Source organism: Mirounga angustirostris, unplaced genomic scaffold, assembly GCF_029215605.1.
Source record: "Mirounga angustirostris isolate CCGP_5_RB_7025 unplaced genomic scaffold, mMirAng1.0.hap1 SCAF_13, whole genome shotgun sequence".
NCBI classification, from domain to species: domain Eukaryota; kingdom Metazoa; phylum Chordata; class Mammalia; order Carnivora; family Phocidae; genus Mirounga; species Mirounga angustirostris.
The window spans coordinates 84773355-84796675 of record NW_026991721.1 but is presented as its reverse complement, the minus strand read 5'-3'; the positions used below and the strand labels follow the sequence as shown (position 1 = coordinate 84796675).

The window sequence follows — 23321 nt, the reverse complement described above, 5'->3', positions numbered from 1 at the left end:
GTGACTTGGTTCTTTTCCGGAGCATGTTCCCATCTGTAGGCTGCCCGGTTTGTCCACTAGAAGATGTCTGTGCCTGGGAGGGTGGAGTTTAATGACCTACCGGCAAAGGATTTTCATCTTGCCAATTCCCAAAAAAGAGGGAAAAAAGGTTGTGACCATTCTAGAGCGACTGGCACGCAGCCTCCTGCTGACTGTATGTTTGAAGCCAGTGAAGCTCTGAAGAATTAGTTAGGACTTAGTGTGGGGGGAATACTTAACAAGTCTAGAAGCTTTTGATGGACCTAGGAGAACGTAAAAGTGCCCACGCATGCTTCCCGGGTGCCGGAGTAGCTTCTCCTGTGGTCATCACCACCAAAGCAGCCTTTTCACCCGCACTGGGCTCCTTTGGTCCTTGACACCGGCACGTGGGACAAGTCAGGCAGACGTCTCCACTGGCCAGATCAGAAACGTGAGGCTCACGGAGCTGTGAGACGCAGAGCTCCTCCCCGTCAGTCTAGCCTCCAGCCGGTGTGAGAAGCGCTGTGTTCGGTTCCTGCCGCCTTCACCGCGTCAGAGCGGGCGAGCGACTGTGTCCTCCCGGACGGCGGGCTGGAGGTGGTGCGTGCGCTGGCCGGGCCAGCGCCGTTCCGCCGGGCTCGAGTGCGCGCGGGCGCGGGCGCGCCCTCCTCCCGCCGCTCGCGGCCGGTAGCAGTTGTGAAGCACGTGAAGCCGCTGCCTCTGCCTCTGCCCTGCTGACATTCTGACCGTTTCCACACAGCTGTCTGCTCCCAGGAGGCCATGACGGGGCCCTGCCGGGCCGTGATGCCTCGTTGGTACTTCGACCTCTCCAAGGCAGAGTGCGTGCGCTTTATATATGGCGGCTGCGGAGGCAACAGGAACAATTTTGAGTCTGAGGATTATTGTATGGCTGTGTGTAAAGCGATGAGTAAGTCCCGGCGCGCGGGCTCCGCGCAGCGGCCCTCGCGCGGCGGCCCTGTCCTGTCCGGCGTCCTGTCCGGCGTCCTGTCCGGCGTCCTGTCTCTCTCCCGGCCGTCCTCGTGACCGCATCTGTGTAGTGCTCCCTGCCGACGCAGGGGCTTGCTGTCCGGCGTTTCTCCCCTCCTCTTTGTGCTTTCTAGATCTAGGCTTTGCTTTCCTGTTGGCAGTCGCGAGCCCAGTTCTGTATGTCCCATGCTCACCGTGGGTCTGGTGGCGGTTGGTGCTGTGTCCCCTCCGCGGCACAGCGGGGGAGCCCAGGGGCTTGGTCTTTCGCACCCCGCCTCGTCGTCTGTGGGCTCCCTGAGCGCTTCTGTGTTGGTTGGGACGGCAGCCTTGCCCTTGGCCGTGTGCGGTGGAAAGGTGCAGAGCGGTGAGCACAGCGGCCATGAGTTCTGCCCATTCTCATCTCTGGGCTTTTTCCTCTCGTTCTCGTCTTTGAGCTGCCCTGTCGCCCAGCCCCATGGTGCTAAGGGGGACGACACTTCTTCCAAGAAGTGACCCTAGGAGCACTTTCTCTGAGAGTGCAGAATACCGCAGTGTCTTGCTTTAGGCACTCTAGGGAGCGGGCTGAGCAGCTGCGGGGTAGTAACTGTTCCTCCAGCGTTCTGGCAGCGCAGCCTCACGCAGAGCTTTAGGAAGTGAAAGAATTCTAGTTCGTGTGTCCTTTGGTCACAGGAAATTCAGCGGTTCAGATGAGTTGGGTTCACTTAGCCACGGGTAGGAGAACGTTTGCTTTTCTCCGCGGTTACTCCCTTCCCTTTTTAAGGCCCCCATTCTCTTACCTTGCCGTGCTAGCCCATGTGTTTGGAAAATCCTCACTCAGGCGGGGCCCTCACTTCTTGGTTCTGATTCTGGAACTCGTTAGAATAAGGAGTTGCTGGCCGTCCCCGGTTTTTGCTCCTAAGCTTCTGATGGCTTTTCATTCGAATACCTTCACGTTCCTCTCTCCTCCCCCCACCAAAAGATGTTTTAAATCTTGATATGATACGGTCTGCTTTTAGCATCTCCACTCCAGCCGCTGCTCTGTGGAAAAGCCATGTTTAGTAGGAATAATTGAAAGTGTGGGAACAGTATGAGTCCTTAGGGAACTTTGGTGGCAGAAACTTTTTTTTACTCAGGAAAGATATAGAGACAGAAATTATTGGGATATTTCCTGCTTTGTAAAATTACTTAAACTAAGGTGCAACAACACATGATTTGGGGGTGAAGCCTGAGGAATCAGGGGTCATTAAGGATCTCCCTGAATACGGAGAGGGAGTTGTTCCCCAAAGGATCAGATAGGTAGTGCTGTAAGCTGTGACGGAATGGCTTGCTCTTCGGAGCATTAATGGTTCTGCAGTCTGCAAATTTGTAGTTTCCCAGTGCTTATGGTAGGGAAGACTTGCCGCAGAGAAGCATGGTATTCATGTACTTGTGAGTCCCCAGCTTGAGTGCTTTAAGAGCCTAGAAGCATCACTGTGCCACTGGTTCAGTTTGTGCCCCTCCTTGAAGGGGGTCAGAGGCGGGCAAGTGTGCTGGTTTCTTGAGCTGGTTGTTTTCACATGGACAGAAGGATGTGGTTCTAGGTCTGGGTCCCATCGTATTTTCAGAAGCAGCGCTCTGGGGCCAATAGGCCTTTACCTTTTGTTCCCAGGAGGTTGGAGGCAGCTTGTGTTCTGTATTATCTTTATCCAGCCCAGTGATAGGAACCAAAGACTGTCTCCAGCACATAAGCCTTTAAGCTGCAGACGTGCTGCTGATGGCCGCGGGCTTATTGGCACCGATGGACTTCACGGCTTTGAAATTCTCCCAGCTGAACTTTGGAGTATCATGGGGAATGTGGTTTGTGAAGCTGTATATTCTAATTTAGTTAATCTGAAAATTGGCTGTGGTGATCCTATTTAAACTTAGGTAGGAGCCAAATATTCTTGACAAGATTTTAGTTGCAGCTTTTAGGTTTAAAGCTAAGGAAAAGATGCTTTGGCGGAAGAACTTTAGAGTGGCTGACTAATTTGTAGTTACATTTGTCAGTTATACAGTTATTTTAGTGTTGTGTTACAGCTACACAGTTCTGAAAATTAGGTGACTTTATTTCTGAATTGAAATTTATTGGGTTTTGGTATTGGCTCTCCACTTAGCTCTAATATCATACAGCAAGTTGTACAAGCAAGTTTTATGTCCTTCCTCCCTGGCTTGGGAAATTGGGAGTGAACTGGGCTAATCAGTTTTTCATAGGCATTTCTTAAGGGGTCAGGTAGGTAAACTTGTCATCTCAAACCTTTCTTTTATGAGGTTAAGCTCCCTGGTGCAGCTATTCACTTGCCTGGGGCCAGTAAGCCCTTAATGCTTGACTAGCAGGGAGGAGTGTGTTTTCTAATGGGTTTGCTCTCTGGGCGATGGCCTGGTAAGGCCAGTGAGTGCCATGGGTTGAAACGCCCAAAGTATCTTCACACTCTGTGGTACGTCCTTGTCAAATACAGCAACTTAGTGTTGTCCCTCTTATCCCTGGTCTTGGGGGTGGGGCTAAGACTTCTTCAGTCATATTGACAACTAAAAAATTAGAGCTAAGCAGCTTGGACTTTCTCTACGCAGTCTCTGTGCAAAGACCATTCAGCCCTAAAGTTCCTTTCAAAATGGAGAATTTGGGGAGGTGCCTTTGCAGGTCTGATATCTGCCCTTGTCCCTGGCTATAGAAGCAATCAGTGACAGCAATAAATAATTAGATTTTACTTTTTAAGATTTCAGGAACTGAGGGAAGGTATAGAGGATTTCTTTTTCTTTCCCTGAAGTCCTAAGTAGGAGCCAAAGATACCAGGGGGCAGGGACTGGCCTGGTGGCCGAATGTCACGTAAGGAAGATGGAGCACTGTGATCTGACCAGGTGGAGTCTTGGCAGACAGGAGCACCTTGTCCTGGGAGCACGGTGCGAGGCAAACTAGTGCGTCCCACAGGTCCTCAGCTTGGTCTTCTTCCTAGGGCTCAGTGAGCTTTCCGTGTTGGGCCTGACCCCCAGAGGGAACCCCTCTTGTTATTTCATTTCAGTTCCCCCAACTCCTCTGCCAACCAATGATGTCGATGTGTATTTTGAGACCTCTGCAGATGATAATGAGCACGCTCGTTTCCAGAAGGCTAAGGAGCAGCTGGAAATACGGCACCGCAACCGGATGGACAGGGTAAACTTGGTGCTTCCTTATGCTCCTGGTGTTTGGCGTTGGGTAATAGCGTTTTCATAGCTGAAGAAAAGGGACACCGCCCCCCCCCCCCCCCCCCCCGCCAGATTGTCATGCTGTGTTAGGATAGGTGAGGTGTGAGAGTTGAGCAGGGCTGTATTCTGGGCGAACCTAGCTACCCCCCCGCCTCCCCACCCCCAGATAATATAATACTCTCTGAGTGCTTACTGTGTTCAGACTCTGCAGAGCACTTCCTATAACTGTTATGTCCTTGTTATTTTTCTTTGCTATTAACTAGCTTTTAAAATTTTTTTATATTAAGGAGGGAAACTTTATGTAACTGTTGTAAACAGAAAGCTAGTATCTTTTGCCAATAGAACAGGTAACTGTAAAAATAGATGAAAGCAAACCTGTATTAACATATTTTAGCTAGATACTGTTGCCTGCTGAAGCTTCTGAGTCTTGGGATGCTGGTGTTTTTTTTTTTTTTTTCCCCAAGATTTATTTATTTGACAGAGCAAGAGAGGTAGAGCAGCAGAGGGAGAGGGAGAACCAGGCTCCCCGCTGAGCAAGGAGCCTGACTCCCAGGACCCTGAGATCATGACCCGAGCCGAAGGCAGATGCTTACTTAACCAACTGAGCCACCCACGCGCCCCTCAGGATGCTTTCTTAAAAGAGTTATAAGGCTTAGAGCAACATTGAGCACCGTAGTGCAGCTTTCTCCTAGAGTTACTTAGGAAGATTAAAAGAAAATTGAAAAGAATTTCTTGTTAGGTCTGAATACCACCTAAAATCTCACACATCACCTGTGCTGGGCTTATACTTCAGGGAATGTTTATTGTTCTCTTTTATCCACAACAGTTCTGAGAAATAGGTATGGAACATGACCTCCCGCGCCCCCTTGCCCCCGCCCCCCACTTGTTTTAGTGTGTGAGGAGGCTGAGGCACAAAGACTTTTAAATAACTTGCCCCGGGTTATATAGAACATGGAGGTCATGGAATTGAGGCTCTGTTTGGGGATGGTCGTGGTCCAGGACCTTCTGAGACAGTAATTCTGTGAACAAGCTTAAATAGCCCTGAGCTTGTGAGGGGTCATATGATGCGATTTCCATTTGCAGTTTCCTATATTAGATTTCAGGGCCTGGCGGTATTGTTAGAAAATGGGGGGATTGTTTCAGAGATGATTCTCTGGTGCTAGTGGCTTTGACCCTTTGTTCTAGGTAAAGAAAGAATGGGAAGAGGCTGAGCTTCAGGCCAAGAACCTCCCGAAAGCAGAGAGGCAGACTCTCATTCAGGTAAGATGCATTCTCTAGGGACAGCCAGAGTCCCAGGAAATTAGAGTTTGACACTTTCTTTCAGTCAAGAGCTTATGTTACAGGGAAGTTTTAACTGGCCTGCTTTTTTTGTTTGTTTTTTTCCTCACCTCCAAACTGGCATTCTCTAGAATTGATCACCTATAGTAGAAGGAAAGCAAACAAACTAGATTGTACCTAGTTCATGCCAGGAAGCAACCTTAGCTGGCTATGTTTGTTAATTCTGCTTTCCTGGCAAAAATCCTAAGTCATTTTCATTCTTAGGCTGTGACTTGTTTTTCAGCAGTACTGACTTCTTCCCCCCCCCCCTCATTTTTATTTATTTTTTTAAAGATTTCACTTATTTATTTGACAGAGACCGCGAGAGAGGGGGAGTGGGAGAGAGAGAAGCAGGCTTCCCGCTGAGCAGGGAGCTCATTGTGGGGCTCGATCCCAGGACCCTGGGATCATGACCTGAGCCGAAGGCAGACGCCTAACGACTGAGCTACCCAGGCGCCCCTTTTCTCTCTCTCTCAAAGTATTTATTTGAGAGAGAGAGTGAGAACATGTGCGTGAGTGTGTGTGAGTTGGGGGAGGGGCAGAGGGAATCTTTAAGCAGACTCCCTATTGAGTGCAGAGCCCAAGGGTGAGTCCGTGGGTGGGGGCTCGATCTCAAGACCCATGAGATCGTGACCTGAGCCAAGACCACGAGTCTGACACAGCCGGCTGAGCCACCCAGGGGCCTCCTGAATTCTTTTTTTTTGCAGACTTCTTCAGAAGTGGAAAGGCAGACAATAAGACACTCTTGATACCAGTTCTTCTCTAACTTTACAAGAATGTAACATTAGAGGGACGCCTGGGTGTCTCAGTCGGTTAAGCGTCTGCCTTCGGCTCAGGTCATGATCCCAGGGTCCTGGGATCGAGTCCCGCATCGGGCTCCCTGCTCTGCGGGGAGCCTGCTTCTCCCTCTGCCTCTGTCTCTCTCTCTTTGTCTCTCATGAATAAATAAATAAAATCTTTAAAAAAAAAAAAAAAAGAATGTAACAGAATTGTAACAGCAGCTGGGTGCCCCTTGAATAGAAGAGTGTTGCTAGGAATAGGGATAGCAGTTTGTAAGACCGATTTGGGTTTCATAAAGCAAATTATGATTCACTGAAATCTATCTTCTCGTGATGTTAATACTTTATCGGGACACCTTTTCCTTTTTATCAATCACCTAGAAAATCTAAGAGTGTTAATTTCTACATAGCCAATGCATCCTATGCAGGGAAATTTAGTTCCACAGCCTTAAACTTTACTTTTAAACCTGGCCAGGTACTTACAGATAACTTACCCTTCAGGACTTCGGTGTGAATGACTCAGCGTAACTTACCACATTACTGGGATATGTTTCAAAATATAGTTCCTGTTGGTGTGTCTCGGGATTTGGAAGTGGCACCTTTGCTAAGTATGGAAAGGACAGCATCCCTTCTCTTGCAGGACACATTGGGAAAGCCCGCCTTGGGCTCATAACACTAGTGATTTCAGTGACGGAAGTGCTAATTCGGACTCCGACGCTCAGATTTAACATGCTCTCAATTAGATAAGTATGTAATTTTTCCAACAGCAATCAGAGTGTACTTGGATCTTACCCTTGCTCCACTCCTCTGACCCGATTATCGACTCTCACGGGCTCTGGGCCGGAGAGGCAGCACCGCGGTCTCAGGCTGTTTGCTTAGACTTCCTCCAGGCACCACGAATTACCTGTCGGTTCTGCTTTCTCGGTTTAGCACTTCCAAGCTATGGTTAAAGCCTTGGAGAAGGAGGCAGCCAGCGAGAAGCAGCAGCTGGTGGAAACCCACCTGGCTAGAGTGGAAGCTATGCTGAACGACCGCCGCCGAATGGCTCTGGAGAATTACCTGGCTGCCTTGCAGTCCGACCCCCCGCGGGTGAGTGCTGTGCGGAGCTCAGTCACTGGTGAACGCTGTCCTGGGGGTTGCCTGCTCTAACGTAGGCTATGTGTAGAACCAACGGATGAGGACCACAGGTCAGCAAAAAAGATTCCATTTCTATGACAAGTTCTGGCGAGGCTGGAGGAGGTAAGGAAAGAAGAGGAGGGAGGAAGAGGTATTATGTTCTAGTATGTGCTTAGGTCACCGTAGCATATCACACTTTCTGCTTGCATATGCCGCCTGTGATAATGGAAGTATCTTACCTCACAATATTGGTTGGTAGTTACTCAATTATTGCATTTTTGTAGTAGCTTTACTTTCAAAGATTAAAAACCTGTCTTTCAAAGCTTTTGCACTCAATTCTGTTCTAAATAAGGTTATGAAAAAAGGGGTAAAGGAACTTATGTCGAAGCCCTTTGCGCTAGTGACCTCATACTTCTTTATCCCTTAACTCTAACCTGCCTTGCTTTGAGGGGATGGAAAGTACTGGAAAGTAGGATATTAGTACCCTTCTTAAGTGAGCAAGTAAAAGTCTTTTCTGGGTGACACGGGGGCTGCCTACCTTGTAATTAAGGTGTCCGACACTGTTAACCCAGGGGAGAGGACAGAATGAGTGGGAAAATACTGTTGGTTATGGCTTTGGAGCTTAGTTTTTGGTACTTTCTGTAGAAAGGTAGTTTCTTGCTACTGGGTAAGCTAAAAGCTTTAAAAAGCATAGCTTTCATCCTTACGCCTGGCTGGGCTTTACATTCTTAGGTGAGTGTTTTTAAACTTTGCTTTCCTGCCTGTTTTCATTCTGTAGTCTCTGGATCTTAAAACTACTGTTCTCTCTTGCAGCCTCATCGCATTCTCCAGGCCTTGCGGCGTTATGTCCGCGCTGAGAACAAAGATCGCCTGCATACCATCCGTCATTACCAGCATGTGTTGGCTGTTGACCCAGAAAAGGCAGCCCAAATGAAATCCCAGGTACGCTAAACAGAGTAGGAATTGCAGCGGGAGAGTGTCTCTAGCGGGGAGACTCTGCTTTGACCAGTGGTTGGGCAGCGCTGATAGTTGTGCTTGGAAAATGATAAATGGTTTCCGAAGACATTATGAGGTTACAAGAGTTGGTTTGTGCAAAGATATGATTTTTTAAAAATATCTTCCCCGTACTTTCTTCTATTAAATCATTTCTATTTAAAAGAGTTTCTGGAAGTTTAGAAATGCATGATCATATTGAAGAGTTAAGTCAGTTTCTCAATCTTTTTTTTATATCCGTTTATTTCTGATTTCAGGTACCACCAGAATGAATATTTGAAGTCTTTTTCTAGGCAACTATATCAAGCAGTTCTTAAAAATTATTTTGTTCTGTACATTAGTTTTAATTGAGACAGACACTGGTACCTTCCTGGGTTTGTTCCTTTACAGTCTGGAGAGGTTCGTTTCTGGACCCTCTTAATTTCGGTATCGTCCATCTGTTAACTCGCAAAACGTTTTACTCTCTTGTATTTGTATAAAAGAAGCCTTGCCTGCAAGACTGCTGGCTTCCTTGTAAACCAGCAAGTCTAATAGCTTAGGCTCTTGGGTTTTCCTAGAGGGCCTTGTCATGACACAACTGATCTTAATTTCCTCCCATATTTTAAATTTAGTGCTGCGCTGATTGTCCCGTGTCCATGGGATGCACTTAGCCTCGAGGACACTTGCCCATCTCCTCAGGGACTCCCCTCCCAGCCTCTTGCCGAGTGTGTATTAGGATTGCAAGGCAATCTGCCCAGAAGTCTTAGGAGTCTTGCAACTGAGGTGGCTGCTCCCCTGGTTCAGAAGTTGGCTGAACCTGCTGTGTAGACAGTGCCTGCTGTCTACATGCCCAACTCGGCACTAGCATCTGACCTTGCAAAATGGAATCACTTGTGTACCCTTGGGCAACTCACCATCAGTGTAGTATTAATTATAGTAGCTATAAAGATGAAGAATAACTACCCTTTTATTTATTTATTTTTTAAAGATTTTTATTTATCTGAGAGAGAGAATGGGAGACAGAGAGCATGAGAGGGGAAGTGTCAGAGGGAGAAGCAGACTCCCCGCTGAGCAGGTAGCCCGATGCGGGACTCGATCCCGTGACTCCAGGATCATGACCTGAGCCGAAGGCAGTCGCCTAACCAACTGAGCCACCCAGGCGCCCCTAACTACCCTTTTAAACATACAGAGTTGATCTAGAGGTCGGATGTTTGGGGGAACGAGAAGAGTGGGAGAATGTGGACAGGGGTGGCTCTGGGGACCCCAGGAGGCATGTGGTACGGGTCTGGAGCTCAACGCTTTGCTTTGAGCTGGTTGGAGTAGAAGAGAAGGCAGAAGGTCAAGTCCTGGAGTAGCTTCCAGGAAGTGTAGGTGGAACAATGCATCCACCTTGACAGGGGCTAGGTTTTTCAGGTCTACTTGGTTTTTTGAAAACAAAAACAAAAACATAACCTTTTTTTTTTTTTCTCCCAGATTTTTTGTGGACAAACTAGATTATAACGTAGATCACGTAGTAGTTTACAGAAGAGCCATTTTTATGGTGTGAGAGTAGAAGGAAAGGAGAGACCTTGATCAGTGTATCGACAACTAGGGAATGAGTTGCCTGCCAGCAAGATCGCGGTGCTGCAGCGGACCGCTCCCTTCTTAGCAGATCCGGGGGAAACCCAGCTCCTCCGGCATGATAGTTGCTGGGTGCTCTAAACCCTTAGTTCTAGTGGAACTTGGCTGCTGAATTACATGAACTTTTGCATGTTCCCCGTTATCTACACTTTAGAAAGTGCTGACTACGTTCAGCCAATGGCAGTTGGCGTGTTTGGTCTGGGGTATGAGTGGTGTGGTGCCCTTCCGCCTCATCCTGTAGCTCAGGGCTCACCGTGAAGGCACGGATGTCCAGTATTCCACCGTGCGGCCCTTGTTTCTTCTGGGGGCATATGAACCGGCTTCAGTCAAAGGGCTCCTTAATTCATCTGAAGTATAACAGCATCCACACACGCGCCAAGACTGGGGGTGGTGCATTTTCACTTTCCATTTGCATTCTCTCTCTAAGGCACTTACTCTTGTGCTTTCCCATCAATTTACTTGATTGAAAGAATGGCAAATATAAAATTAAATTGCTTTCATCCCTGTTTTTAAAGGTCAGAGAGACATCAATCTACAGTAAAAGCATCTTTCCATTTAATTTTTTTTTCCATTTTGACTATGTTAATGGCTTCAAGCCCACATAATTAATCCATGGGCTTAGAGCACCCTCTTTAGGACGAGTGTGGTAACTGCAAGTGTAACCATCCTGAATTAGCCTGTGTGAGCTACAACACAAGGCCTCACTGTGGCCTTGGGGTGGATGATAGCCCACGTCACCTTTCATTTCCACCCCCAAAAAGCTTTAAAAGTGACCAGTTTTGATGGCTTTTTTCCTTTTTAAAAAATATGAACAACCTAGAACTGTTGCATTCAGAGAAGGTGTAGTGAACTGCAGAAGATAGATGGTAGGTCTTTATCACCCCTTAAAATCAGGTTTACTTATACCTCGGTGTAAATATTGGAAGGAATACTAATTCAGTTAAATATGAATAAACTTGTTCTGTTATTCACCATGATAATCATTTCAAGCAATTACTTCACTAAGCAAATCCATGAATGGCCCCCTCTCCATGCAAATCTACTTTTTAGCCAGTGATTTCATTCTCTTTTTACGCCATCTAATCTGACCAGTGGTTAAAATGGACTCATTCCATCTTTCACTCAGCAAAACCTTACCGAGTATCTGGCATTGTATAAATTAGGGTTCCTTTATTCTCGATTAGTACAGTTGCTAAGTGCCTCGTATAAAAATCAAATCAATAACTGCCTAGTGAAAGTTTTTAAATTAAATTTTCTTCTAACTCCGAGCACCGTCTGGATAAATTCTCAGATCACCAAGGGGTATTACACACAATCTGAACATACTCCTTGACATCAGCGCCCCTCCCCACCCCCACCCCCCATCGGAGGCTTCGTTTCTGTGGTCTCAGTTACCCACAGGTCAGCTGTGGCCCGGAAGCGAATGATCCTCCTGATGTAGCGTCAGGAGGTCAGTAGGAGCCTAACTTTATGTCCCAGGGCCTCTGTCATCCCCGTACTTCATCTCCTCACGTAGCATGTTCTCATCTGTCCTCATCACTAGAAGAAGGGTGAGTATAGTGCGGGAGGGTATTTTGAGGGAGAGACCCCATTAAATCACTTTATTATAGTGTAATTGTTCCATTTTATTATTAGTTACTGTTACTCTCTTACTGTGCCTAGCTTATAAGTTGAGCTTTATCATAGGTATGTATGCACAGGAAGAAGACCCAGTATGCATGGGGCTCAGTACTGTCTGCAGTTTCAGGCATCCAGTGGAGGTCTTAGAACGTAGGCCCCACAGAGAAGGGGGGGGACTGTTGTACTGCAGTGGTCAGCAAATAACGTGGGGTGGATGCATTTCCTCTGGCCAGCTGCTTTGCTGGACTCTGTAGAGAATATGCTTTTTCAGCTGATCTTTGCGGAAGTGTGTGTCTGCAAGTTTCCTCTGGGCCTGGCTCTGTTGGTAACAAGGCCTCTCCACCGTACTGTACCTCCAGGTGATGACCCATCTCCATGTGATTGAAGAAAGAAGGAACCAGAGCCTCTCCCTGCTCTACAAAGTACCTTACGTAGCCCAGGAAATCCAAGAGGAAATTGGTGGGTGCTGTGTTTGTATCGCGGTCCAGTGGGACTTCTGGCTGAGGCTCGGGGGTGGCAGAGTGCACGATTAGAGAAGTCGGGACAGCCAGGGTCAGGAAGCTGGGCATTAGCACGCCAGGGTGTAAGTCTCAAATTCACTGGAGCTTATGTGGCAAGGTCAAGGAGTAACCCAGGACAGATGTACTGGCTGTGAGCCACGGAGCCTTGAGTTTCTTGACCTTTACTCTGTGACCGGAAGAAAAACTCTAAGGTGTGAAATTGCAAGGGACCAGTGGAACTTCCTGTTGCCCTTTTGCCCCTTAATTCCTGATGCATTTCAAGGCGCCTGCTTTACACACCTTGTCACTTCTCCTGCCTCTTCTGCTCTTCACCTGCTTCATTTATTTGGCAAATATTTATCGTGGCTACTGTGTGTCACAGAGTAAAGTGGTGTGTGAGCAGGCAGTACATCCTGGAGGTCAGGTTACAGTAGGGGAATCAGGAAAATAAGACAAGGAGTGCCACGGGGTGGGGGTGGGGGCAGACGGACAGGGTGGACCCGTGGAGAGTGGCTGGGTGGTCAGGAGGGCCGTCTCGGGCACAGTGACCTGAGATCCACATGACGGAAGGAGCCTCCCACGCAGAGACCACGAGGGGGAAACACTGAGCACAGGGAATGGCCGCTGCAGCTGCCTGAAGTTCAAGTCGAGTGGACACATTTGAGTAGATCAGTGTGGCGAGAACACAGTGGGGGAAAAAGGGGGCCAAAGAAGTTGGCAGAGGCCAGTTTGTTCAGAGATTTTAGCAAAAGCAAGGAGTTTGGGTTTTATTCTAGGAAAATGGGAAGCCGTTAGAGGGTTTTAAACTAGGGAGTGACTAGATCTGTATTATGCTTTAAAAAAGAACAGGAATTAAAAAAAAAAAAATCCTTGGCTGCTGTGTGCTATTAAAATTACAAACCTGCCAGGAAGCCATTATAAACATCAGGTGAGAAACGCTGGCAGTAGGCCCTGTGGTGGTCGTGGAGGAAATAAAGAGGTGAGGGCTGTAGGACATGTCTCAGAGGAAGGGTGAGCAGGGGGGGCCGCTGGCTCGGGTGCCGGGGGTGTGAGGGACAGGAAAGCACTGAGGGCAGTGCCCAGGCCTTTCCACCGTCCACAGCGGCATGGACGGTGGTGCCCCACTTCCCTGAGGAAAAGCAGAGAAAACAAGTTGCTGCTGGACATGAAGTGGGTCTGGGCAGTAGATAGGAGGTACAGTTTGGGGGGGTCATTGAAAAATGTCTGCCGTGGGAAGAAACCCCTGAGCCCCAGAGCGGGCTCATAAAGAGGAGAGGCGTGCCGGGGCCGGGGCTCTGCGGTGCTGCAGAATCGGGGCTGTAGCTAGGAGGCAGTTGTCCACTGCACCGCGAGCTGGCGAGATGCTCGCCGCAGCAGGCCTCACGTTCTGTAATGACCTGAGTGAGCCTCGTTTGCGCTGGTGGTCCTTCTGAAAGCCGCTCCCTGCTGTGTGTCTGTCTTTGTCAGACGAGCTGCTGCAAGAGCAGCGGGCCGACACGGACCAGCTCACTGCCTCTATGTCCGAGACCCCCGTGGACGTCCGGGTGAGCTCCGAAGAGAGTGATGAGACCCTGCCGTTCCGCCCCTTCCATCCCTTCCCGTCCTTACCTGAGAACGAAGGTGTGTATGTGGCGGGGCGGGGGGGGTTTAGAAACCCGAAGGGAGCCTTTGGGACCTGGGTTGTGGCAGGGGGGCTGTGCTCCTGGTGACAGCTGGGCAGGGGTTCACTGAGCACCTACTGTGTGCAGGCACCGTGCCAGGTGCCTTCAGATCGCCGGCTTCAGGATCCCCATGAGGTCAGTAATATCCTCCCACTTCATAGACGCTTTGTGTGAAATCCTCTCTTTTTCCTGGTCCTGTCAGCTGCCTCCACAGAGTGTGTGACTCCTGGCACGTGGACGTCACTCTCCTGCTTAAATAGCACTTCCGTGTTATGTGAGGCCATCAGCTTTTCATAGCAAGCGAGGGGGGCAGGCAGTGGGGAGGCTACAGAGGTGGCTTGACTTGTTCAAGGTGACACGTCTGGTATTGGGGGGGGGTGAGGGGGTGGGCGGGATCAGAAGTCCTGTCCCTCTGACTCCCGGTCTGGCATGCTTCCTTCTATTCCCTTGCTGGTTCTCGGTGTCTAAAAGGATCTTTGAAGGCTGTGGGTCTGCACCAGAAATAAACAAGCTGCTGAGCCCGCTGCCCTGAGACCAGGGTGTGGAATCCGTTTCTATTTATTTGTTTGCTGCTGATGGCGGTGACGGGGGAAATAGTGGCCACAACCGTGGAGTCCTCATATGCCGCTCTAGCTAAGCCTGGTGCACGGCTGCTCTCCTTGAGTCCTCAAGAAAGCCCTCTTTCGTGGGTCCTAGGGCCTGCCCTCATTTGAGCATTCCACGATGTAAAGAGGTTAAGTGTCTGCCCAGGGTCACGTAGCTTGTAGGTGGAGAGTAAGGATTTGAACCCCTGCAGTCTTGGGTACAGTCACCTGCCCCTGACCAGCTACAGCAGTGCTGGAACAGAGACCTGCTGAGCGGGGACCCTGGGGGGCACCCAGCTTCACCTTCAGACCTTAACAGAATGCCTTCTGAACTAGTTACCCCAGAAGCACCAGCTCAGTTTGGGTGACCCTGTGATACTCAAACAGAATCTGAGAAAGGAGCCAGATACCACTTCGTTCCTAAAACCCGCACTTCCAAACGCCAGACTTCCACGGGCCTGTAGGGTGGCCATGCTTACACACCTTGTTTGGGGTGGGGGCATCTCGGACAGGTTTGAACGGGGACCCTGTCCCCTTGTCAGAAAACCACAGTCGATAGATACTGCCTTTGTTTTTATTATTTCCTGAGAGAAATAACTTTGTGGGCTCAGCTGAAGAATTTGGGAATCTCCCAAAATTTCCCCCAAAGACCCAAGGCAGACCTGTTTTTTTCTCTCCTGCCTTCCAGTCCATATGCTGTGGATCTTACCTGCTGGTTTGTTTATGGGATATTTCAGGCATGTCTTTAAGGAAGAAAACTTTCTGTTCACATTATAGAGAAATTCTGAGAGGAATTTCAAAAGAAGCCATTTTCTTTCTTAATCTCCTTTCTGTGCTATTTTTTTTTATTGTTTTCCTTTCTGCTAGACACTCAGCCGGAGTTGTACCACCCAATGAAAAAAGGTTGGTCTGTCAAAGATGTTCCCTTTAAAGACCTCATTCCTTTTCACTTCCCCCGTGTGTCGGGAGTTTCATTTTCTGTGTCATACCATCACCTGAGATTTTCCCACCTCATTTCTTCAGACATGGCTGTGAGTGGAACCAGAGTAGCCCTGTGTCCTGCACGTAGGATCCCGTGTCTGTGGTATTGGTGATAAGGTGGCCATCCTGAACTTACCTTCTGGATGTCCAGAGAATGCAGATATTTTATGAAACATTTTCGTCTGGGTAGATTTTTAAATGCATATCCAACTTAAACCGGTTGGCTGGAATTGCTCACGTATTTGAAAATATGCTGGGTGCACCTGGCTGGCTTGGTCGGTAGAGCTCTTGACTCCTGATCTTCAGGTTGTGAGTTCGAGCCCCACATTGGCTGTAGAGTCTACTTTAAAATCTTTTTAAAAAATTAAAATATGCTTGATTTAGGGGCAGGTAGAGAGTCGTTTTCTTTGACCTCTTCCCCCGCCCCCCCCCCCCCCGCTGCTCCCATTACATCTTTCCCTTTCCTTTTAGCCACGCCTGACCCTTTGTCGATGCCCACTTGTCTCCTGTCTGGAGTTGTAGCAACTCCTCAAAAGCTTAGAAGCTGATGGATGGAAAGGTGGTGACAGGTGGACTCTTGCTGCATGATAGGCAGTGTCCAAGCTTCAGAACAGGCTAGGACTCTGTAAGCACTGTGCTGAGGGCCTCACGTGCTTGGTTTCATTTAATGCACTGAGCACACCTCATGGTCGGGTTTTTCGCTCTCTCAGACAGATTAGGTGGTTGAAGAAGCCTCAGGCTGCGTGATTTGCTCAGTCATGACTGAGAAATGGAGGAATCCGGATTTGAACCCAGCTCCTTTGTCTTCAAAGTCCGTGCTGTTTCTGTTCCATACAATGCTGCTGAATCTCCCCGCTTGTTGGGTAGTCTGCCGTCCTAGGGTCAGTGTGTTCTTAGTGTGTGTTTTATGAGCCCAGTGTACTGGCTCTGGCAGACTTTGGATGGACCGGGCAGTGTTCTCTAAGAATTTGATGTTGTGGTTTTTGCCACAGCTTTGCCTCAGAACATGAGAGTGCAGTTCGAATCTTGTAAAAGTCACGTATATGTAAATGCTTGATTTGGTTCTACTCGAATATGCCTCTTCTTGGAGATGACGGAGTTCCCTTTCCTCTGAACAGTAGTACATCTTAGGTATTTGTAGATAGAGATGAATTTCCTAGAAATTTACCTGGTTTTCATCCTCATACCTCAGTCGTTCCTAGTTGGAATAATTTAAACATGAATTTTTGTTCTCTTAATGTCACTTGTTTATGCCTCTGTAAAACCAAAGTGGTTTTGGTCAGTGTTTAAGAAAACATGTGGGTTATACCACCAAAGGAGTATGATTACAGTCTAGACAGTAGTAGGATTTGAAATTAGTTGGTTCAGTGCCACGTTACTTTTCAAATAGGATCCTGCCCTGTGACCTTTAAAGTCTGGAGGAGGAGAGAGGGAGTGATGGAAGGATTAGAATTTACTAGGCTTGCTCATCCGCATCCATGCTGAGACAGCACCTCTCCAGATTCCTCTTTCTCAAATAGTCAGTGTGCAGTAATACTGTTTCAGTGGCCTTTTGAGACTACAAAAGCCAGCCCTGACTTAACTCACCCTAGAATCGAGTTGTGAAGTTCCTCTTTGAAGTGAAGGCTTTAGGAAAAACCAGCATTATTTTTGGCTGCCTTCTAATGAGTGAACGCAGTAGCTAGCCCTCGTGATCGGCGCCCATGGTAGCTGTTACTCACAGCTCCACGTCAAGAATGAGTCTGGTTGTGAGCTGTGCTGTGGCCGGACCTGGTGTCATTGTCGGCAAGCCCAGGGACAGCAGTGCTTGGCATATGCTTCTGTTTGAGTCTTCCTCACATGCAGGTGGTCCCCTTAGAATGCTGAGTGCGCTGTCAGGGTGATCTCTTTATAGAAGGTTCAAATCACAGACATTTGTATAGAACTGTGTATCTTATTATTCACAAAAAACTGGTAGGATAGCTAGGAGTCCCCTGCTTTTTGAAGCTAGAAATAAGGAGGATGGCTTGTCGCTTCTCCTCTGCCTGGGTTCGTGCTGGCTTCAGTCACGCCACATCTTTGGATACTGTCATTTGGGGATGCCACGCACAGGGGATGTTGGCTCAGGTGATGTCTGACCTGGACAGGAGGAGTGTGGCTAGTCTTGTTCCACATGTAGAACAGTGCCTTCCACCCTCGTGTTAGAATTCTCCCTGTCTGTGGAATGCCTCTTTCCTGTTCATTTTCTAATCCCCATCGAAGATGTGACATCTGTGATCTAAGCCCTTAGAGGATGACAGGCTAGTGGGAGACAGAGAAGAAGACGAATGAGTATAAACAAGGATTTTAAGTGCTGTAAGCTGGGAATATCTCCCAAGAGGAGCTGCAGCTCGAAGGACAAGGTCCTTCGTCAGGCAAGGAGGGTATTTCAGGTGGACAGAATTGCCTGTGGAATAAAATATGATGCCCGAGGCAGACGTGCAGATTCATTGCTGGTATGATGGTTCCTCCATCCAAAGGGAGCCGAGGATGTTGAAGAACCGGGTTGTGGGATAATAGGTGCTTGGTCATATCCCAGAAGGGTATTACATGTTTTTCTGTGCTACAATGCCTTTGGACGCCACTTCTGTTTACCTTATAATAAACATTCTTTTCTGAAGGCTGGCATTCCATTTTTCCAAGTTGGATATAAGTAAGCACTCTCTCTTCCTCCATTATACCCATCGGTCCTCTGAAAAATGCCTGCACCATTCATCCTTCTAGAGCACAGTGCATTCCCAGAAATGGGAACAAAGTAACATATCATCTAGCCTGGGTGGGCGGTGGGGGTGGGGAGGTGATCAGCGAGGGCTCCTTGGCCCTCAGGAGGGAGATTCTGCTTCTGTGAGGTTGGCATGAGGCCGGCCCAGCCTGGGAAACACTCAGCTGTGCTCTCTCTCCGACACAGGATCTGGAGTGGGAGAGCAGGATGGAGGGCTGATCGGTGCAGAGGAGAAAGTGATTAACAGTAAGAATAAAGTGGATGAAAATATGGTGAGCCTTTTCTCCCTTCTGCCCTACCCTGTTTTAATTTTGAGACTAATTAGCATGAGTGGCATTGTTCTAGATGCTTTCCAGATGAACCTCCATGTGTTCCTTTTCCATATGGTAGAAGATGGGTCGGCTCCAACTACTCCCACAAATTGGTTGTATTGTTTAGCATCTGGGTATGAGAAGGAATACAGAATCATTTCTCAGCAGTGGCTCATCTCTTGCTATACAGTGGGGGAAATACATTTGCAACCGAAGATAGGGATAAAATATGGGAGGCCATTTTCAAGTGAATATAGAGATTTAGTAACTTGAAATTGGAATAGAGTCGACTTTGACTCTTCTCTTGCTTTAGGTTTGTACCTACTATTACTATTCTTTTTTTTTTTTTAAGATTTTACTTATTTATTTGAGAGAGAGAATGAGAGAGAGAGAGAGCATGAGAGCGGGGGGGAGGGTCAGAGGGAGAAGCAGACTCCCCGCCAAGCAGGGAGCCCGATGCGGGACTCGATCCCAGGACTCCAGGATCATGACCTGAGCCGAAGGCAGTCGCTTAACCAACTGAGCCACCCAGGCGCCCCCTACTATTACTATTCTACGAGCACTTTTTTGTCACTGATATTTCTGGATTCTCCTCAACTGAGTTCGATACTTGAACATGACTTCTTGGGAGTCTGTCCTGAAATGTCTCTCCATAATGGTTACCTAAAGGAACATGCAGGCGAGAGCCCTTGAGGGGCCAGTTGTGACAGAGTAACCTTGTGTCCACACTGGCCAGCTCCTCTAGGGGTTTGGTGAGTGGATTTAGAATGTGCTGAACTGCTTGGTTAGTGGGTATCCTCAGGTGTCCGCTTCCCTCCAGCAAATAATAAATGGAGTAGAAAAGAAGCGGTTCCATTTGTACTGAAGGTCCCCCTTCCACCCAGTTGCTGACCTTTTCATACCGTTTCAGGTCATCGACGAGACTCTGGACGTTAAGGAAATGATCTTCAACGCCGAGAGGGTTGGCGGCCTGGAGGCAGAACCGGTGTGTGTTCAGCTCCAGAACCCAGCTGCCAGGGTTCACGGCGCTCTTTCCATTTCGAGTGGAAAACAGAGATGCCCGGCGTCTCAAGTTACCAAAGGCCCCCGTGCCCATTTTTCCACACGTTTGGATAAGAAAGCTAAAATTAGGATCTCCGTGGAGATTGGGAAAAGTGGGAGTTCTCCTTATGGGGATGGTTACTTGGAAGGCAGGATCTTGGAGCTCCCTGGGTTTCGGGGTCGTGACTCTCCAGGAGCTAGGCCCTCGTGGAGTGCGTGTCTCCTGCTGTGCAGAGTCACCGAGACCTTGTCGCACGTCTGCTCTGTTACTGTAGGAATCCGTGGGGCCCCTGCGGGAGGACTTCAGTCTGAGCAGCAGTGCCCTCATTGGGCTGTTGGTCATTGCGGTGGCCATCGCCACGGTCATCGTCATCAGCCTGGTGATGCTGAGGAAGAGACAGTATGGCACCATCAGCCATGGGATCGTGGAGGTGAGTAGGCCTTGTGCCGTGGCCCCGAGCTGGGGATGGCTCGCTCTGTGCTGTCAGGGTTATGGCGTGCAGACATCTCAACTTCCTGGGTGCCGCGCTTCAGTTAAAGTAGTCACTGGGTTATCAGGTCACGTTTCGGAAGTCCGCCCCAACTGAATTATGTTGGCCCTGTCACATTTTAACATTAATTTGGGCCTTTGACTGTGAATGTGAGGAAAACATAAGAGCGTTTTATGCTGCAGAGGATGAAAACTTTGCTCAGATTATTTCCTTGGTGTTTCCTTCTTTCCAGTATGTTTAGGTATTTGGGAATGAGGACTGTCGATACCCTTCTTTGTTTTTCTTGCTGATTTTTTTTTTTTTAAGATTTTTATTTATTTATTTGACAGACAGAGACACAGCGAGAGAGGGAACACAAGCAGGGGGAGTGGGAGAGGGAGAAGCAGGCTTCCCGCTGAGCAGGGAGCCTGATGCGGGGCTCGATCCCAGGACCCGGGACCATGACCTGAGCCGAAGGCAGACACTTAATGACTGAGCCACCTAGGCGTCCCAATAGTCTTTTTTTAATGGGAAAAAAGAACAAGAAATTTAGAGCCAGAGCAGACTGTTTCGGTTCCGTCTTCTGCTAATTCATAATTAGAATTGCTTACGACTCACTTTGAGGTAGGTGATGGGAATGTCCAGAGTTTTGGTTCCAGAAAATGAATACAATAAGGAATGTGATGTGCCCTGGAAAATTAGTTCAGATGTGTGTCTTAGTGACTTGGTTTCACCTCCTGCTAGACACTGACCTAGTAGTAGAATTTCTGAGCTGGAAAAGACCCACAGATCACGTGGTCCCAGTTCTGATTTTATAGGGCTCACTCACCAAGGCTGTCCCAAATAAGACATGGTAGGCGCCGTGGTGCTAGGAAGTTCAGTTCACTCTTTCCTTTAACTCGGACTCTACTTTTACGACTCCAGCTTTCAGAAGCTTCTTTGGCCCCCTTCTTTTCTTCCTCCTCCTCCCCCAGTGTCCTCACCACTGGCTCTCGTTTGGTCTACCCGGTGGCAGTTGGACACCGGCTAGACTTTGGTTCCCAGGGGATTGCACAGCAAACGGCTTCGGTGTTGCGATCTGTGCAGTGATCTTCCGTCTTCGTTCCTCCAGGTTGACCCAATGCTCACCCCAGAGGAGCGTCACCTGAACAAGATGCAGAACCACGGTTACGAAAACCCCACCTACAAATACCTGGAGCAGATGCAGATCTAAGCGGAAGGAAGCGTGAGGCGCCACCCATTGGAGCAGGCGCTGCAGGTGGGCCAGGAGATGGCGGTCCGGTGTTTTGGGTCAACTCCTGACCAGCAGTTGCGCCCGGAGGATTTCATTCGGACCTCCTGGATCATTAAGACTCTAAAGTACTACTGTAGAATCACAATTTCCATTCTTTTAAATGGGTGAAAAATGTTAATATAACAATATATGATATATAAACCTTAAATGAAATGAAAAAAATGATCTATTGCAGATATTTGACTGATGTAGTTTTCTTTTTTTAAATTAATCAGAAATCCCACTTCTATTGTATTGTCTCACATATGCTCTCTGTAAATGGACAGTGTTGGTTTTCGGTGATGGACTGTATGTGCAGGCCGTTTCAGCTGCATTGTATAAACCACTCTTTAAGGCTCATTCACTGTCCTGGTTTTTCTTAGGAAAAAAAGAAGAAACTAAGGCAGTATTCCCTTTTTAAATGAGCTAGCTTTCAGAAAGTTGCCCAGAAACTAAATGTAATAGGGAACCATCATTGACCACTCAAGCACATCATGAGACCCTCGCAGAATCATGTTAAAGGACCAGTTTCTTGGAAGCCTGGTGTTCCCAGTGCTGGGCACCTTGGTGTCACCCAGGAGGCTGAAAGCATTTGAGTTCGGCAGCTTTTAGCAAGCCTACCGTATACAGATTAGGGCAGCCACTCCTGCTTTCCTTCTAAATCCAGTTCTTCCATGGAAATTAGCCTGTAGTTTATATAGGATGTCCTTCCACTGTCTGCCGTTGACTTACTGTAGGTTTTTACTACTCACTTCCCTTTCCAGTCACGTCCACACGTACTGTCTTTTCCTCTTTGGACAGCCCTCCCCCTCCCGCCCCAGCACTGACCCTCCCCCCTCCCTGTTGTACCCTGACTTCCCTGCCCGCCCCCTCCCTCAGCTGCTCAGAGAAGACCACAGTAGGGGGTGCCACGTGCCCAGGAGAGAGGTGGGGGGCTGGCTTTTATGTGCAAGGAGGATACTCCAGGTTGTACACGAAATGCTCTGTAGACACCGTGGAAAGCTTTGGAAATTTTGTTTCCTTCACCTGAGTCTTTGTGATGCTTGTATAGTTGGTGATGCTCACAGTTTTTTCTTTTTCTTCTATTGTTCTTTCTTTCCTTTCATTCTTTTTCTTTATTTTATTTTAGTCGGAAGGTTCTGGTAACCTGTGGTGTATTTTTTTCTATTTCCCTGTGACCTTTTTTTTTTTTTCCCCTTCTTCTTCCTCCCCTTTACTTATCCATGTGTCTTCCCACTATGCACAGATAAACTTCACCTACAAACTCCTTAATCTGATCTGTGGAGAATGTACAGTTGAAACACATCAATAAATACTTTAACTTCCACCAAGACTCCTTGTTTCATTGGCGTGGCGTTAGTCCGTGGTGATGGCTGTAACCCTCCTGCCTTCCCTAGAAGGTTCCCAGCTGCACCACAGGGACAGGAATCTGGCCACTCAAGCAAGTTGGCTCTTAGGCTTGAATTCCGTTTGTTCTTAAATTTTTTTTTTAAAGATTTTATTCATCCATTTGACAGAGACACAGCGAGAGGGGAACACAAGCAGGAGGAGTGGGAGAGGGAGAAGCAGGCTTCCCGCCGAGCAGGGAGCCGGATGTGGGGCTTGATCCCAGGACCCTGGGATCGTGACCTGAGCCGAAGGCAGACGCTTAATGACTGAGCCACCCAGGTGCCCCTTGAATTCCATTTTTTCATTTAAAACTAAGGGAGGGGCGCCTGGCTGGCTCAGTCAGTAGAGCGTGTGACTCTTGATCTCAGGGGTGTGAGTTTGAGCCCCAAGTTGAGTGTAGAGATTACTTAAAAAAATACTAAGGGAAAGTGCTTTCAATCTGAAGGCTGGTATCTTTTATTTGTCTAAGGGAAATATTCTTTCATTATTTCCTTTAATGATTTCCTCCACCATATATTATGTTTTCTAAAATGTTAATTTGGCTAAACATTGGACTTCCCTGATTGCTTTTTTCTTTAAAATTTTCTATGTAGGGCGCCTGGGTGGCTCAGTCGTTAAGCGTCTGCCTTCGGCTCAGGTCATGATCCCAGGGTCCTGGGATTGAGCCCCACATCAGGCTCCCTGCTCAGCGGGAAGCCTGCTTCTCCCTCTCCCACTCCCCCTGCTTGTGTTCCCTCTCTCGCTGTCTCTCTCTCTGTCAAATAAATAAATAAAATCTTAAAAAAA

The 23321-nt window shown here is 48.1% G+C and overlaps 1 protein-coding gene across 4 annotated transcripts in view; it reads left to right on the top strand.

The window, feature by feature from the left end:
- APLP2 (amyloid beta precursor like protein 2) overlaps positions 1 to 21521 on the top strand; it is an 85685-nt gene extending 64164 nt beyond the window's left edge. Inside the window, exons 7-18 of one of the 4 annotated variants that reach the window (XM_064577224.1) lie at positions 758 to 925; positions 3999 to 4129; positions 5347 to 5421; positions 7188 to 7346; positions 8187 to 8315; positions 11945 to 12044; positions 13553 to 13705; positions 15198 to 15233; positions 18238 to 18323; positions 19273 to 19347; positions 19679 to 19834; positions 20985 to 21521. In XM_064577224.1, coding sequence (XP_064433294.1) covers positions 758 to 925; positions 3999 to 4129; positions 5347 to 5421; positions 7188 to 7346; positions 8187 to 8315; positions 11945 to 12044; positions 13553 to 13705; positions 15198 to 15233; positions 18238 to 18323; positions 19273 to 19347; positions 19679 to 19834; positions 20985 to 21086 — 1370 coding nt within the window. In that variant the 3' untranslated portion in view covers positions 21087 to 21521. The remainder of the gene's footprint in view (positions 1 to 757; positions 926 to 3998; positions 4130 to 5346; positions 5422 to 7187; positions 7347 to 8186; positions 8316 to 11944; positions 12045 to 13552; positions 13706 to 15197; positions 15234 to 18237; positions 18324 to 19272; positions 19348 to 19678; positions 19835 to 20984) is intronic. The other 3 variants (XM_064577225.1, XM_045894690.3, XM_045894691.3) reach the window with 3 other exon arrangements.
- Positions 21522 to 23321: the final 1800 nt, after the last annotated feature.